This window comes from Bos taurus, chromosome 19, assembly GCF_002263795.3.
Source record: "Bos taurus isolate L1 Dominette 01449 registration number 42190680 breed Hereford chromosome 19, ARS-UCD2.0, whole genome shotgun sequence".
Taxonomy (NCBI): domain Eukaryota; kingdom Metazoa; phylum Chordata; class Mammalia; order Artiodactyla; family Bovidae; genus Bos; species Bos taurus.
Window position 1 is genome coordinate 17,684,314 of NC_037346.1, and position 14,709 is coordinate 17,699,022.

Below are 14,709 nucleotides of genomic sequence, written 5' to 3' on the forward strand. Positions count from 1 at the left end.
CACAGTTTGAGGGCAAGTTCTTACATTTCCTTTAGATCAACCCACTTGAAAAAAAAAAAAAAAATTGTGGTAGAATACCCGTAACTTAAAATTTACCATTAGTCACAATTAGTACATTCAGTGTTGCACACCCATCACCACTGATGAGTTCCAGAATATTTTCATCAAAGGAACACCCCAACTCCTCTGTTTTCTGTCTCTATGAATTTGCTTATTCTGACATTTCATATGAGTGGAATTATATAACGTAGCTTTTTCTGTCTAGCTTAACAAGGTATCATCCATGTTGTAGCAGGCATCATTACTTCATTCTTTCTATGGCTAAATAATATTTTATTGGACCACATTTGTTTGTTCCTTCATCAGTTGATAGATGCTTGGGTTATTTCTACCTTTTAATTATTGAAGTACAGCTAATTTACAATGTTGTGTTAGTTTTGAGTGTACGGCAAAGTGGTTCAGTTATATGTACATATATTATTTTTCAGATTATTTTCCATCGTAGTTTATTAGAAGATACTGAATATAGTTCCCTGTGCTATATAGGAGGTCCCTGTTGCTTATTTATGTATAGTAGTGCGTATATATTAATCTTCTAATTTCTCTCTCTCCCTCCTCTCTGTCCCCTTTGGGAACCGTAAGTTTGTTTTCTATGTCTGCATGTCAATTTCTGTTTTGTAAATAAGATTTTAAACTTTGTGCCAAGTTTTGGATTACATACATAAGTGATACCATATCTTTGCCTTTCTCTGACTTACTTCATGATATGATAATCTCTGCATCCATCCACATTGCTGCGAGTGGCGTCATTTCATTCTTTTTCATGGCTGAGTCACATTCCACGGCATATGTGTACCACATCTTATTTATCCATTCGTCTCTCAATGGAAATTCAGTTTGCTTCCGTGCGAACAGTGCTGCAGTGAGCCGAGGTACATGTATGTTTTTTAATTATGGTGTTTTCCAGATATATGTCCAGTAGTGGGATGATGCTATAAAACTCCTAGAGGAAAACATAGGCAGAGCACTCTTGGACCTAAATTGTAGCAGTATCTTTTAGGATCTGTCTCCTAATGGAAATAAAAACAAAAATAAACAAATGGGACCTAATTAAACCTAAAAGCTTTTGCACACCAAAGGAAACCATAGACAAAAAGGAAAGACAGCCTACAGAAAGGGAGAAAATATCTGCAAACAATGCTACTGAGAAGGGATTAATTTCAAAGATATACAAACAGCTCATAGAGCTTAATATCAAAACAATAAACAACCCAACCAAAAAGTGGGCAGAAGACCTAAATAGACATTTCTTCAAAGAAGACATACAGATGGCCAAAAGGCACATGAAAAGATGTTCAATGTTGCTAATTTTTAGAGAAATGCATATCAAAACTATAATGAGGTATCACTTCACACCAGTCAGAATAGCCATCTTCAAAAAATCTACAAATATTAAATGCTGGAGAGGGTGTGGAGAAAAAGAAACCCTCCTACACTCTTGGTGGGACTGTAAATTGGTGTGCTGCTACTAAGTTGCTTCAGTCATGTCCGACTCTGTGCAACCCCATAGACAGCAGCCCACCAGGCTCCCCCGTCCCTGGGATTCTCCAGGCAAGAACAATGGAGTGGGTTGCCATTTCCTTCTCCAATGCAGGAAAGTGAAAAGTGAAAGTGAAGTTGCTCCATTGTGTCTGACTCTTAGCGACCCCACGGACTGCAGCCCAATAGGCTCCTCCAGTCCATGGGATTTCCAGGCAAGAGTACTGGAGTGGGGTGCCATCGCCTTCTCCAGTAAATTGGTATAGCTGCTATAGAGGACAGTAGTTTAAGAATCAAAGAGTTACCCTATGACCCTAAAATCCCACTCCTAGGCATATGTTAGGCGTTTTATAGTATGTGGTGTTATGTTTACTTCTTTAACTCATTTTGAGCTTATTTTTGTACATAGTGTTGTGTTCTGATTTCATTCTTTTACTGTCCAGTTTTTCCAGCACCACTTATTGAAGAGACTGTCTCTTCTCCATTGTATTCTTACCTCCTTTGTCGTAGATTAATTGACCGTAAGTGTCTGGGTTTGTTTCTGGGCTCTCTCCTGCTCCACTGATCTATAAGTGTTTTTATGCCATGCCACATCGTTTTGATTACTGTAGCTTTGTAGTGTAGTCTGAGGTCAAGGAGGGCGATTCCTCCAGCTCCATTCTTCTCTCTCAGGATCGTTTTGGTTTTTCAGGGGGGTTTGTGTTTCCATATGTATTTTCCAAAAAAAATTTTTTGAGTGCTCAGTTGCTCAGTCGTGCAACCCTAAACTGTGCAACCCCATGGACTGTAGCCCACCAGGTTCCTCTGTCTATGGGACTTTCCAGGCAAGAATACTAGAGTAAGCTGCCATTCCCTCCTCCAAGGGATCTTCCCGACCCAGGGACTGAACCCACATCTCCTGCACTGCACGTGGATTCTTTACTGCTGAGCCACAGGGAAACCCAAATTTTAAAAATTCTTGTTCTAGTTCTGTGAAAAATGCCATTGGTAATTTGGGATTGCACTGTGAGTGTAGATTGCCTTGGGCAGTATGGTCATTCTTCTCCAATTGCTGTGGCCAAGACTTTCAAAACCACGTTGAATAAGTGTCCAGAGTGGGCGCTTGATCTTAGAGAATACGCTTTCAGCTTTTCACCACTGAGTATGATGTTAGTTGTGGGTTTGCCACATATATGGCCTTTATTATACTGAAGTGTGTTCTTTCTGTGCCCACTATCTGAAGAGTTTGTGTTTTTTATCATAAATGGATGAATTATATCCAAAGTTTATTCTGCGTTACTGTAAATAATGCTGCTATAAACATTCCTGTACAAGTTTTTGTTTGAACACCTGTTTTCTTTTGGGTATATATCCAGAAGTGGAATTGCTGGGTCGTGTGGTAATTCTGTTTTCTTCCTCTACAAGTCAGCCTCAATCCACATTACCTTACTCTGTTGTCAGTTGATGGCAGTGTGGATGGCATCAGCCAGGGGTCGCTTAGCCGCCTAGCTCTTCAGACCAGAAAGCCGGTGCTTCTTCCTGCCCTCAACACGTGTAACTACTCAAGCCCCTCTCTTCTGCCCAAACCCCACAGCAGCCCTGCAAAGACAGGCAGGAACTCGGGGCATCTCCAGCTGCAAGCAGGGCTTCAGTGCCAGGGCTCCGCTTGGTCCGGAGGGTCCAAGGACCCCTCACCAAGACCACAGGCACGGCATCCTGGCTCCTGCAGGAGTGAAGAGGTGCCCAAGGCACTGCCCACAATGGGCTCTGCTATTTTTATGCCCAAGCCTGGTTAAAAATAGCCATCTAAGCCAAGGTTTTAGCTGCAGCGGACGAGACATTAAGCAGCAGATACCTAATGCCCATGAGAAATAACAGTGGGTCTCTTCCTGTGCCCATTTTCTGCTCCAACAACACGTTGAACAAGAAAGCTGGTAGGAAACAGCCATGTGGAAAGCCCCTAAGAACACGGCCACAGCTGCCCCTCCGTGCTGCGGCAAAGGCCAGCCTGGTGTTCCGGGCACTCAGAGGCTAAGCGTGCCACTGCCCATGGGTGCTCTTCCTATGGAGTAAAGGGTCTGAGAGATGGTGTCACCCAGGCCAGGCAGTGCCTGGAAAGCGCTTCCCTCTCCCCTGGGCCAGCCTCGGCCTGGCCTCCCATCCAGGTGGACCCTTGGCATCCCCCATCCAATGCCAGGAGCAGCCACCACCCAGGAAGCCCAACCTGACCACACCCAAGAGCGCCCCAGGGGAATTGAAGGCAGGCCCAGCACAGGGAGCCAGGCCAGCCCGTCCAGACCTCCCGGTGCTGAGAAAGCCAGCAAGGCACAAGGCACAGGGTGAGCCCGTGCCAGCCACAGGTCTCCCAGCTCTTACGCGGACGGCACCTGAAGTGCACTTGGTACATCTCAAGGCGCCAGAGGCCGGGCACTGCCTCTACCTAGCAGTGCACAGCCTCCCCGCCCGGCAACCCTGGCTGGGCCAGGAGGGCACATGGCCCCCGGGCTGGGGAACACGCACAAGCTGCCAGCAGTACGGGTAGAAGCGCCGCTCACCCTCCCTGCCACATTGCCAACCACAAAGCCGCCCCATGTGGGGGCAGCACCCCCGACCCCAGGGCCACTGGCATCAGACTGGTTCTCACAGCCAGACCCACGACAGCCAGGGCCGAGCCAGGACTCACGGAAGGCATTTCTCTTGTCGGAGACCATGGGTAGGGAAGAGCCTCCATTTGCCCCTGGACGCAGCACCCCTGGGGCTCTCTCTTGGCATCAGAGAAAGCAGATGATCACATCAGAGCCCCTTGCCGCCACATCCCCCAGCTGACATCTAAAGCCCAGGCCTTGGTCCTTGGCCTCAGGCCCGAGGGTGGTGACCGCGGCTCCGCTGCAGCTCCATGCTCTGTCCTGCCCCACATGTGGGTTCTCGGGAGCTGGGCCCTGGCTCGCCTATGACTTTGGTTTGGGCCTATAGCCAAGCGCCATCTCTCCCATCCTCACCCTCTCTGTGCCCAGCCTGGGGGGCACCTGGGTGGCCCGGGAGACTCCCCCCAACCCCCGGCCACCTGCTAACTGCCTGTCTTCTTGGTTCTTCCAGTGAGAAGCGCCACCTTCAAGTCAACGTCACCAACCCCGTCCAGTGCAGCCTGCACGGGAAGAAGTGCACGGTCTCTGTGGAGACACGGCTCAACCAGCCGCAGCCTGACTTCACCAAGAATCGCTCAGGCTTCATCCTCAGCGTGCCCGGCAATTGAAGCGCAGGGAGACGGGGGCTGCCCGCCCAGCCGCCGCTAGACGCCCGCTCACCAGGGTCCAGGCTGGGAGGGGGCCCCCTGCCTTCCCTGCGGCTCCTCCCTGAGGTCCAGTCCGGCTTCTGCCTTTGATCTCTGTCTTCCTCTGTCCCGACTGTCCACGGCCCCCTCAACAAATCAAAGACCCTGTGTCCTGCCCAGCCTGCAGCAGCTTCTCCAGAACAGCTCCCCTCTGGTCAGTGAGGGCCACCCCCATGCCAGGTCAGATAGGCTTGCCTGGCCCTGTGACTGGCTACTGGCCCTGCCAGGGGAGGGCTGGGGGAGCCTGGATGTTGTTTCCAACCAGACCAAGCCTCTGGAGTTGCGGGCGGCTGTGGAGAGGTAGCCCTGCCCTCTCTGGGCTCAGGTGCCCCCTCCTCCCTAAGGATAGCAACCCCACGCCCTGGTTCAGGGAGATTCTCGGAACTCCCCATGGACCCCCTCTCCCCAGCAGCCCGCCAAGACCACCAGGTGAGCAGGTTCACCTGGAGAGCCAGCCCCTCAGCCCAGGAGCCCCTGGCCAAAGGAACCACCTCGCCCAGTGGGCAGTCTGTCCCACTCAGAGCCAGCCCCCAGCCCCTTGACCCTCTGCCCAGAGAGCATGGCTCGGGGAATGCTCCAGGAACCGTCTTACTGAACCATGCAGCCCAGGCCGTGGTTGTCTTACACTTATTTCTGCAGTTAGGAGCAGGGTTACTAACCAGATACCACGTCCGCTGTGCCACACTGGTGTCAGGAACACTAATAAAATGGAAAGAAAGGGGAGCACTAGGGGGTCTGAAGTTTTCCCCCTCCAATGCCTCTGCCTCACACTCACGTGGAGAACCAGGCCGGGGGCAGGAGGGTCGGGGCCCAGAGGAACCTGGGGAAGGGGAGCGATAGGAAAGAGAGCAGGGGTCCTGGCACTGCAGGCCAGGCCAGGATGCCCACCCAGGCCAGGAGAGCGGCGCCCTGCCAGTCCCTGCCCTGCAGAGCGCACGTGTGCTCCAGATGCCCCGGGACCACGCCGCACTCCCCTGGGCAGCCCCAGGGCTCCCAGCCTGGAACCTTCAAGAGTCAAGACTCAGGCACCCCATGTGGTTAAGGGGGCGCTGAGAGTGGGCCCACGCCCCAGGCGGAGCCAGGCAGGGTGTCCAAGAAACACATCCTGGCTTTTCTTAACTGTTTCACCCCTGGGGCTCCCCTCCCCCCACCCCCAGCCCCGCCCAGCACACCCAGAGCCTGCCACCACCCCCAGGGCTCTGAGCACATGCACACCCCATACCATCCACAGCACAAGAGCCCTGCTGCCATCCTGGTCTCTGAAACCCACTCTCATCCTCCAAGCCTGGTCAGCTACCCGCACAGGGCCCCATTCAGCAACACCCACAGCTTTGCCAACTGCCTTGACGCTATCGGTCCTCCTCAACTGGAACATCGCCTCTCCTTTCCACTTACTGCCCCAAACTTGTTGCTTTACTAGATACATGCAAACGTTATGTTTTAGACACACCAAAACAGAACATGCCAAATGAGTGCCTTTCGGAGGCTGGAGAGGAGGGGGGTTCCGGAGTCCGACCTCCCGCCTTTGGGTGTGGCCTCTGGCCCTCGAGCGCAGCGCCTCCCGGCTGAGGGCCGGCGCGCGAGCACCGTCCACAAGCACTTTTTCATGATGTCCTGCAAGAAGTCAGTGTGTGTGGTCACTGAGGGAAAGAATTTCGGGTGTGATCACGGCGCCGAAGGCAAAGCAGGGGGGACACAGTGATTGTATGCAATGAAGTGTTTTCTCGTGATTTAGTTAAATGTGGTTTTATGGTTTGGTGCGTATATTCCTATTTTCCATTAAATTAACTTTATTTCTAAAGCATATTTTGATTTATCATCAAGAGCAATAAAGCATTAAATCTTACTCTTAAAGGTATTCTGCTTATTGAGTTGAAAACTATCTAAAATGGTGAAATTTGGGCATGTAGAAAGTCAGTTGTTATCCTGGAGGCTGAAAGGAGCATTAAGCACAAGTAAGGTAAAAATGGAGGATAGTTGGCCTGAGGCTTCTGATGAAAAATATTAAATAGAAAACAGCTGTGGGGAGGAGGAGTCAGGAGGGGGCCAGGTGGTGGTGTTAACCACTATTTTGAGGCCTGCACACTGAAAGCGCTTTGCTTTCACCTTTACTGAAATCGAAGCATGCAAATGCGCAAAGAATAAACGCAAGGCCCGGATGCCCAGGGCTGCAGCTCAGGTAGAGGCCTGAGTGCACCCTGGCTGGCTGGTCAGCCCCTCCCTGAGCCCTCTGGTTGGGGTGGGTGAGCTGCCGGCAAGCAAGGCCCTGCAGGGAGATGGGGCAACCCCAGCACCCCAGGGTGCTGCAGCCAGAGGATGCTCCCAACCCCCAGTCACTGGCCGGAGCACGCAACGACGGCTTCTGACTCAGAAGACAAAGAAGACGCCCCGATTGAAAGGCTGCCAGCTTCAAAGGCACAACCTGAACAAGTGCCCCCAAAGCCCAGGGCAGCTCCAGCCCACCAGGCGCAGAGCCCGGGGAGGACTGAGGCCAAAACACCAGGTTCTCCAAGGCCCAGGCTGGTGGCAAGAGTGAGCACAGACCGATGGCAATACAACCGGTAGGGGGCCCCAGCCTTGCCACAATTAGGGGCTGGGGAGGCTGCTTATCTGGGAGCTGGAGTTTCCTCTTGAAACCTGCACAGAGCTAGGCTGGCGGGGCTGAACCACACGGACCCAGCCGGCTCCTGCTGCCCGGGGGACCTTGGGGCAGTGCGCTACAAGCAGAGCCTGGGCCAGCACACTTGGGGACCCAGCCCTCGCCAGGCCATACCTGGGCCTGACCCTCCCTGGTCGGAGGTCCTGGGCCTTGAGAGACCAACTCCTGCCCTGGACACACCAAGAAACCCAAGTTGACTTCACCTGGGCTTCTTTCTTAATCACCTTAACAGTGAACACAATTGTTAAGCCTTCTCCCCTAACCCTGCCCTCCTCCCCTCCCCCACACCACAATCCAATTATGTTCTGAGCACAAGAATCCTTTATAAAAATGAGCCCCCAGACTGCTCTTGAAGGATGTGCCCACAAAACACAGTCTGTGTAATGGATGGTCAGTGCATTTTATTTAATCAGCACAGTACAAAAATAAATAAAAATAAGGGGAGGGGAATTAAATTACAGCCAAACTGAGCTTCATGACCTTGTCAGATTATAAACCACACATACTTACAAACACGCTACGCATACATACAAAAATGAGACAAATATAAATTAATATTAACAATACCCACAGTTTGGTCAAAGAATAGCTACAGAAGAAATTGCACTAAAAAACCAACATACATCACACGTGTGTAATTAGCAGTTTCAAATATACAGCTAAGAATAGTTCCAAGTGGAAAAAAAATGGCACATTTCCTTTTCATTGCAAGTTTAACAACTGCTAGAACAAAACTAAGTTCTAATAACTGCATGGAAAGAATATATCAACCCTTCAGGTTTTACAAGAAAAAAGAGGAAAACCAAATCCTGAACTATTATTCCTGTGACTTGTTCTGTGCACGGGTGTAATTTTCACAGCCATCTGTTCTAAGATTATTTTTCTTAAGACACAAAATGCTCCTGGTTTGCATGCACAATATCACTGTAAAAGCAACAATTAAAGAATAAAGGGTGGGGTTTTTTTTGTAGATTAGTTTTTCTTTTTTTTTTTTTAATTGTTCTAAAAGTAGTCTTCATAGCAGCATGTCAAATGGGTTCATTGCTTGCACACTCAAGTATATCGGTTTCTTTACACAATACTGATGACCAGTGCAAGAGGAGGAGACCTCGCCAGGCTTCATATGGATGGAACTAGAGACTTCTTTCTTTAGTCCCCAACCATTCCTGAAATTTGCACCGCCTCCATAAATTAAAAAAATAAATATGGAGAGAGAGAAGGAAACACACACGACTGGAATCTCGCGGGTGCGCGTTCTCGCCGTTTCAAGGCCCAGCAAGGCCCACGAAGGAGCGACTCCAGACCCCGGTCCCGGCTGCTGACACTTGGCCCCGGGACGCCACCCCTCCCCCACCCTCGTGTGCTGCCGGGGACCCCGCCGCCCCCGCCGGCCGCCTACCTCGGGTCACACACGGCAGCAGAATCTGCACAGACAGGCTGTGTGACAACTCCCGCGGAGGAGAGGCTCTGCACGCGAGGTCCCCGCCGGCAGCCGCGGGTTCCTTCCAGCCCCGCGGCAGGTAAATCTGGCCGGCGGTCCTGGGAGCGGCTGGGCGTGGGCCTCAGGGCGCAGCTGAGGCCCGTGCTCCCAAGCTTGGGGCAGGCCCTCGTTCTCGCGAGCACCACGGGGCCGCAGGCTCGACGCCGGGCCTGTTAAATCGGGAGCTCAGTTTCACAGCTTTCTCTTTTTTATGTGAATTTCAGTAGTGCTTGTGCTGAAATGGCAGCCACCTGGAAGCTAATCCTATGTAAAACGGCCCCCTGCCTCCCTCACCCCCAGCCTCCCCTTCCAGCTCCCCTTGGGGTTTGAGACTGGAAGAGAGAATTCTCTGTGGGCCTTCACATCAGTCTTTGTTCCCCAAAGCCAGAGGGATCACGGAAGGCTGGCTCCCTTCTCTGGGTCCTCTCCCAAGCCCCCAGCCACCGATCTGGGAGAATCAGAAAGAAAATTAAGTGACACATCATGGGTTTTTTTTTTTTTTTTTTACAGCCACTGAGGTTGAAGGTGGAGACCCAAACCAGCAGCTGCAAATGATCAGCGGGAGAATCAGCAGGCAGTCAGGAGTTCGGCTCCCGGCTCATAATTGTCTCCAAGATCCAGCCGTCTCCCTGGGCCTTTCGGGACAAGGCTTCGTCTTCAGAAGAGACTCAACTGTTTGGAAACAGCTTTACATCAACAGGGGGTGAGGGGAGGGGCGCATCATTACCACATCACCCTGGTCCCTGACATCACCCCCGCCCCAATCCCTGCAGCTCCACAGGGCAAATGTCATGGGCACTGGCTCAGTCCCAGGCATGGCAGCCCCACCTGCCCGGGAGGCAGGCTGTTGACAATGGGCACCTGCAGCTGCCCTGGCCTTCGCCACAGGGTGACTAAGCTGCATGATTCAAATGAAAAATTCACCCAAGAAAGGAGTTGTCCCTGGCATCACCCCACCCCTTGGGAGCCGGGACCCAAAATGAAAGAACTTAGTGAATCAAACCAGCTCATTAACCAACACTACCAACAGGGCTGGGGGTGGGGGACGAAGGAGGGGAGGTTGTTGGGGGGTGGGGGCGGTTCCATGTCTCCATGAAAGGAAAGCCCTTCTCCCTAAAAAAGAAAAAAGAGCAAACCAGGGTCGTGCATGGCCAAATTAGAGGACATGATCTTCGCACCAGGCCGGCTTCCCCTCGATTGAAGAGGCTGTCCCAGGGCCACGGGCGTTTGGCCTCCTAAGCCCACGTGCGGCGCAGTCCAGGTGGCCGGCTTCAGGAGCCTCTGGGAGAACAGACGACCCAGAACAGGAGCCAGCAAAGGGCCTCCAACCAGAAACTCCAGTTCCTCCCTGGGCTGCCTGGCTGTGGGCCGCCTTCCCTGCCTTGGTCCAGCAAGGGCGCAGGCAGCAGAGGCCAGTCAGTCCTTTCAATTCCCCAGAGTGAGATGTTGGGGGCCAGGGTGGCTCTGAATACATCTTCTGAATGCTGCACAAGGTTCAGGAGTTCAGAAGCGCCCAGAGTTCTTGGCAGGGTGGAGGAAAACCCCAAGGAGGGGAGGTGGGAAGGGAGAGGCCCTTGGTGGCTTTGCTAAACACATACTGTACACAAAATCTGATTTAAGAATAAATTTTTAAAAATGAATTGAATCCTTGAGCCATGATGCAGGCTGGCGGGCTCACCGGTCCAGCCCGAGGAGGAGCCGCTTCTTGTCCTCCTGGCCGCTCTCGTTCTTCAGGTCGGAGAACACCTGCGTGAAGTAGTGGGGGTCGGCGTTGATCTGCAGCATCTTGGAGCTCATGAGGTTGATGACGGAGAGACAGCGGTCCCAAAAGGCCTCCTTGCAGCTCTCCACCAGGAAGGGCTTGAGCGGGTAGGAGATCTCGTTGCCCATGTAGGAGTAGGAGAGGTACAGGCAGGTCAGCAGGACCGCCTGGAGCTCGTGGTCGGAACCCACCTCGGAGGAGATGACATCCCGGCAGAGCATGTAGAGGAAGACCACGTTGGCCGGCGTGATGAAGCCCTGGTCCTGCCAGCCCTGCAGCAGCAGCGAGCGGTCCACGCTGCGCAGCCAGAGCACAGGGTCCGTGGGGGACAGGTGCTTCAGGCGGTAGCACCGGCGACAGAGGAACTCGCCCAGGCAGCGCAGCAGCTCGCTGGTGGACGCCTGGACGATGACCCGTTTGGGCGTCCCTGCGGAGCTGACGGCAGGGTGCGGGGCCTTCTTGACGGACGAGGAGACCCCGGTCTGCGAACCCGAGAGCTGGCTGGCAGGGGGGGCGGGCGGCTGGGCCGGCGGGGGCTGGGCGAACGTGGACAGGTTGGCGCACGACAGCGACTTCTTCAGGTTCTCATTGTTGAGGTGCGTGATGTTGTTCTGATAGCTGCTGTTGGGCTGCACCTTCTTGGAGTTCTTCTTCTTGGCCGACACGGCCACGATCCTCTTCCACGGCAGCACGGAGATGATGGAGTGCCGCTTCAGGTTCTTGTCCTTGGCGTTCTTGCTGTTCTGCACGGCCGTGTAGTGGCCCACCGTGGCCGCGCCATCCTCAAACAGCGTGGCCTTCCGGTAGCTGGGGGACAGGGACAGCACCGTGCCCATGGTGCCGCTGCGCGCCGGGCGGGGACCCGCGCCCCTGCGCGCCCAGCCTGCCGGCTGGAGGAAAGACGCTCACCGAGCCGCGGCGGCCAGGGGGAGGCGGGGGCGCTCCCGAGGTCGCGTGCCGCCCCTCCGGATCTGTGGGGGCAAAACAAGATGGTTCTCAGCATCAGGCGGGGCTCGCGCCGCGCTCCTCCGCCCCGGCCTTGGCGGCCCCGGCCCCGGCCCCGCGCCCGGGGCCTTCCCTGGTTGACACGGCCCCGCCCGCGTCCCCGCGCCGCAACCCCGGCCTCTCCACTGCGGCACCGAGACCCGCTCCCGCCGCGGTCCGGATGGCAGCGCGGGGGCGCGGGAGCCGGCGGAGGCGGCCGGGGACCCCGCCTCGACACTGCGCGCGGCCGCGGCCCCGGTCCCCCGGGGACAGCGGGCTGCCCGAGGGGCAGGCTTACCGAGCAGGTGGCTCCGGCGCTCCGCACCTTCCGCAATGCGCGCCGCGGCTCAGCGCCGCGGTCCCGGGGCTCGGCGGGGCTCGCGCGCGGCGGCGGCGGCTCGGGAGCTTCTGTCCAAGGTTCTGCAGGCGCCGCGGCCCCGCCCCCCGCTCGGCCGCCTTCGCCGCCGCCGCCGCGCCCGCGCCCGCCCCGGCGCGCACCTCAGCGGCCTCCCTCTCGGGCGCGCGCGCGCGCGGCCCACGCGCCGGCCGGGCCTGGTCTCACCCGGGAGCTGGGGCCGCCGCCGTGCTCAGCACGAGCGGCGCGCGGTGCGGGCAGCGACGCGGCCGCGAGCTCCGGGCTCCTCTCTACTCGCCGCGCCCCATCCAGGACCCAGACTCCGGCGGCGGGGACTCGCGGCACCTCCCCGTCCCGCCCCGCGGAGCCGCCCCCTCCCCGCACTGCTCACCGCCCGCTCGGCGCTGCCGCGCCAGCAGCAGCCCGGCCGCGTGAGACTCGCGAACGCACCGCGCAGCTGAGCTTGGGCGGGTGGGGAGCTCCGGACGGGGAGGGCTGGGGCGGGGCCGGGGAGCGACCCCGCCCGCCGCCCCGCCCAGACACGTGCTGCCTTTGTTCCCGCCGCGGCGTCCGCAGCTGCCGGCGGCGGGGGCACCCTCGGCCGCGTCCGCGCCCCGGCCGCCCGAGAAGCAGTCCACGGAGGCTGGGACCCGAGTAGCCTCCTTCCATTTAATGCCCGAGATCCCGGGGACAGAAGCTAGGGCGCTCAGGGAGCAAGGGCGGAGAGGGGGGAGGCCTCAGTGCCACGCGCATCCGGAGGGGACTGTCCCATGAATTCAGAGTGCTTTTCCCTCCGAGACCTCTGTTGTCCCATCCGGGTCAATGCCCACCAACCAGGTAAGTCTCAGAAATACAGGCCAGAGGCGTAGGCTGCTCTGGGCCGTTCCACGGAGCTACTCGCCTTCCCACACTACACCTGGACAGGGCCCTGAGGCTCCTGGCTCGGTCACTGCCCCCGAGACGGATGAATACTGAGCCCATCCTTAATGTGACCTCAGAATTTCCACAGGCCCTCTTTATCTGTTATAGTACAACTGAAGCACTTGCTTCAACCAGCCTCTGATCTGCCGACTTTATTTTTCATGCTAAGCGGGTATAATTTGAAGACTCGGTGCTCCTAAAATTATTAAATTCTGAGTCAAATTCTGGTTCTGTTAAGAACTTTTCTTTTCACAAAGAACAAGAATCCTTCACAACGGCTCTTCTTGTTATTCTTTTAGTTTGGTTCTAGAGATGGGTGACTCAGATTTGACCACTAACCTGGGAAAGAGGCGAGACTTAAACCATGTCCTGTTTCCAATTACCACTCTGGACTTGGTAAGGAGGAAGTGGCAGTCCAGAGAATACCCAATCCCCTGATGCCCAGACCACTCCAGCAACCTGTGTCAGCTCTGCCTACTGCCCTGAGCAGTATTAAAATCTGGTGTCACAACAATGCTACATCATCAGAAAGTACTAGAATTTGCTGAAGTACTACCCAGAGGTTTCTCTGTCAGTAACGGCCTGGGTGGCCATATAGTGGAAATGCAGTGCTCGGTACTCAGGCTACTTCTTGTGGCGCTCTTCAGAAACATCCACAGCAGCTGTCATTTTAACTTAGAAGGTAAAGGCTGGCCCTTAGCTTGGTGTGCCCCTCCCTCTGAATGCTCAAGGAACAGCCCCTACCTGCTTTTCTAATGGAGCTGTGCCCTGTAGAAGGAGCTGAGCATCAGTCTCCTCCGGGTCCCTGGCCCAGTGACTTCGTAAGGCAAAGCTGGACCCCAGCCTTTTTTCATTCTGCCCCTAGTGGAGGCCCCGCTCCTGACTTGGCCTGTGACCACATTGCTTTTCCTGTGTCCCCTTCAGATTATGGATGGTTAAGCAGGGAATAAATGCTTTCCACTTTCCCAAATATGCTTAGATTTCTAAGCCTATAATCTACCCCTTATAACTATCTGGACCCACGCTGCTACCGGTACCTGCAGATTTCAGTTCTAACTATTCTCAGCTCATGGTGGGCAGTTCCACTTGACTCCATCCTACTTCCCAAACCATGATGGAAGCTCGCGTTGGCCTGGGCCTTTTCCAGCCCACGCTGCTACCGGTACCTGCAGATTGCAGTTCTAACTATTCTCAGCTCATGGTGGGCAGTTCCACTTGACTCCATCCTACTCCCCAAACCATGATGGAAGCTCGCGTTGGCCTGGGCCTTTCCCAGCCTGGCCACTCTCATGTCCCCTCTTGCCTTTGTCCAGTCAGCCCTCACCTACTACCTTCAGAAAGAGCTCTTGGCAGAACTATCCCAACCTCCTCACACTTGTCAGAGGTGAAGTCACGTGTGCAGCAGGGCATGAACGGGATGGTGCTGCCAGCATACTGGCTGTTGTGACCGAGGAACCCTAGACGCTGTCCACGCGTGTCATGCCCGCTCTGTTTTGAGGAGCCACACCACTCTGCTCACCCAGCCCACCACCACCCTCCTCAAGCTCCCATCACTGCTCCAAATGCGAAACAAGGAAGAGCAACCATCTGCCCGCAACGGCAGAATCAAGGACCCAGGAGGCAGACCCAGATGAATGATGCACAGCTGTTTTCTTCCCGCTCTTCACCAGAGAACTGCAGGGAAGCGCTCCAGATCCCA

General features: G+C 55.0%; 2 protein-coding genes across 2 annotated transcripts in view; one reads left to right on the top strand and one right to left on the bottom strand.

The window, feature by feature from the left end:
- Positions 1 to 6,692, top strand: part of MYO1D (myosin ID) — a 360,182-nt gene extending 353,490 nt beyond the window's left edge. Inside the window, 1 exon segment of the mRNA NM_001075838.2 lies at positions 4,615 to 6,692. Within this exon segment, the coding sequence (NP_001069306.1) occupies positions 4,615 to 4,771 (157 nt within the window). The 3' untranslated portion in view covers positions 4,772 to 6,692.
- A 3,829-nt stretch (positions 6,693 to 10,521) lies between these two features.
- Positions 10,522 to 12,535, bottom strand: CDK5R1 (cyclin dependent kinase 5 regulatory subunit 1; the record flags this gene model as incomplete). The annotated part of the gene is given in 2 exon segments (NM_174512.3): positions 10,522 to 11,721; positions 12,481 to 12,535. A coding segment is annotated over 1 exon segment (924 nt). The 5' UTR covers positions 11,587 to 11,721; positions 12,481 to 12,535.
- Between the last annotated feature and the right edge of the window lie 2,174 nt (positions 12,536 to 14,709).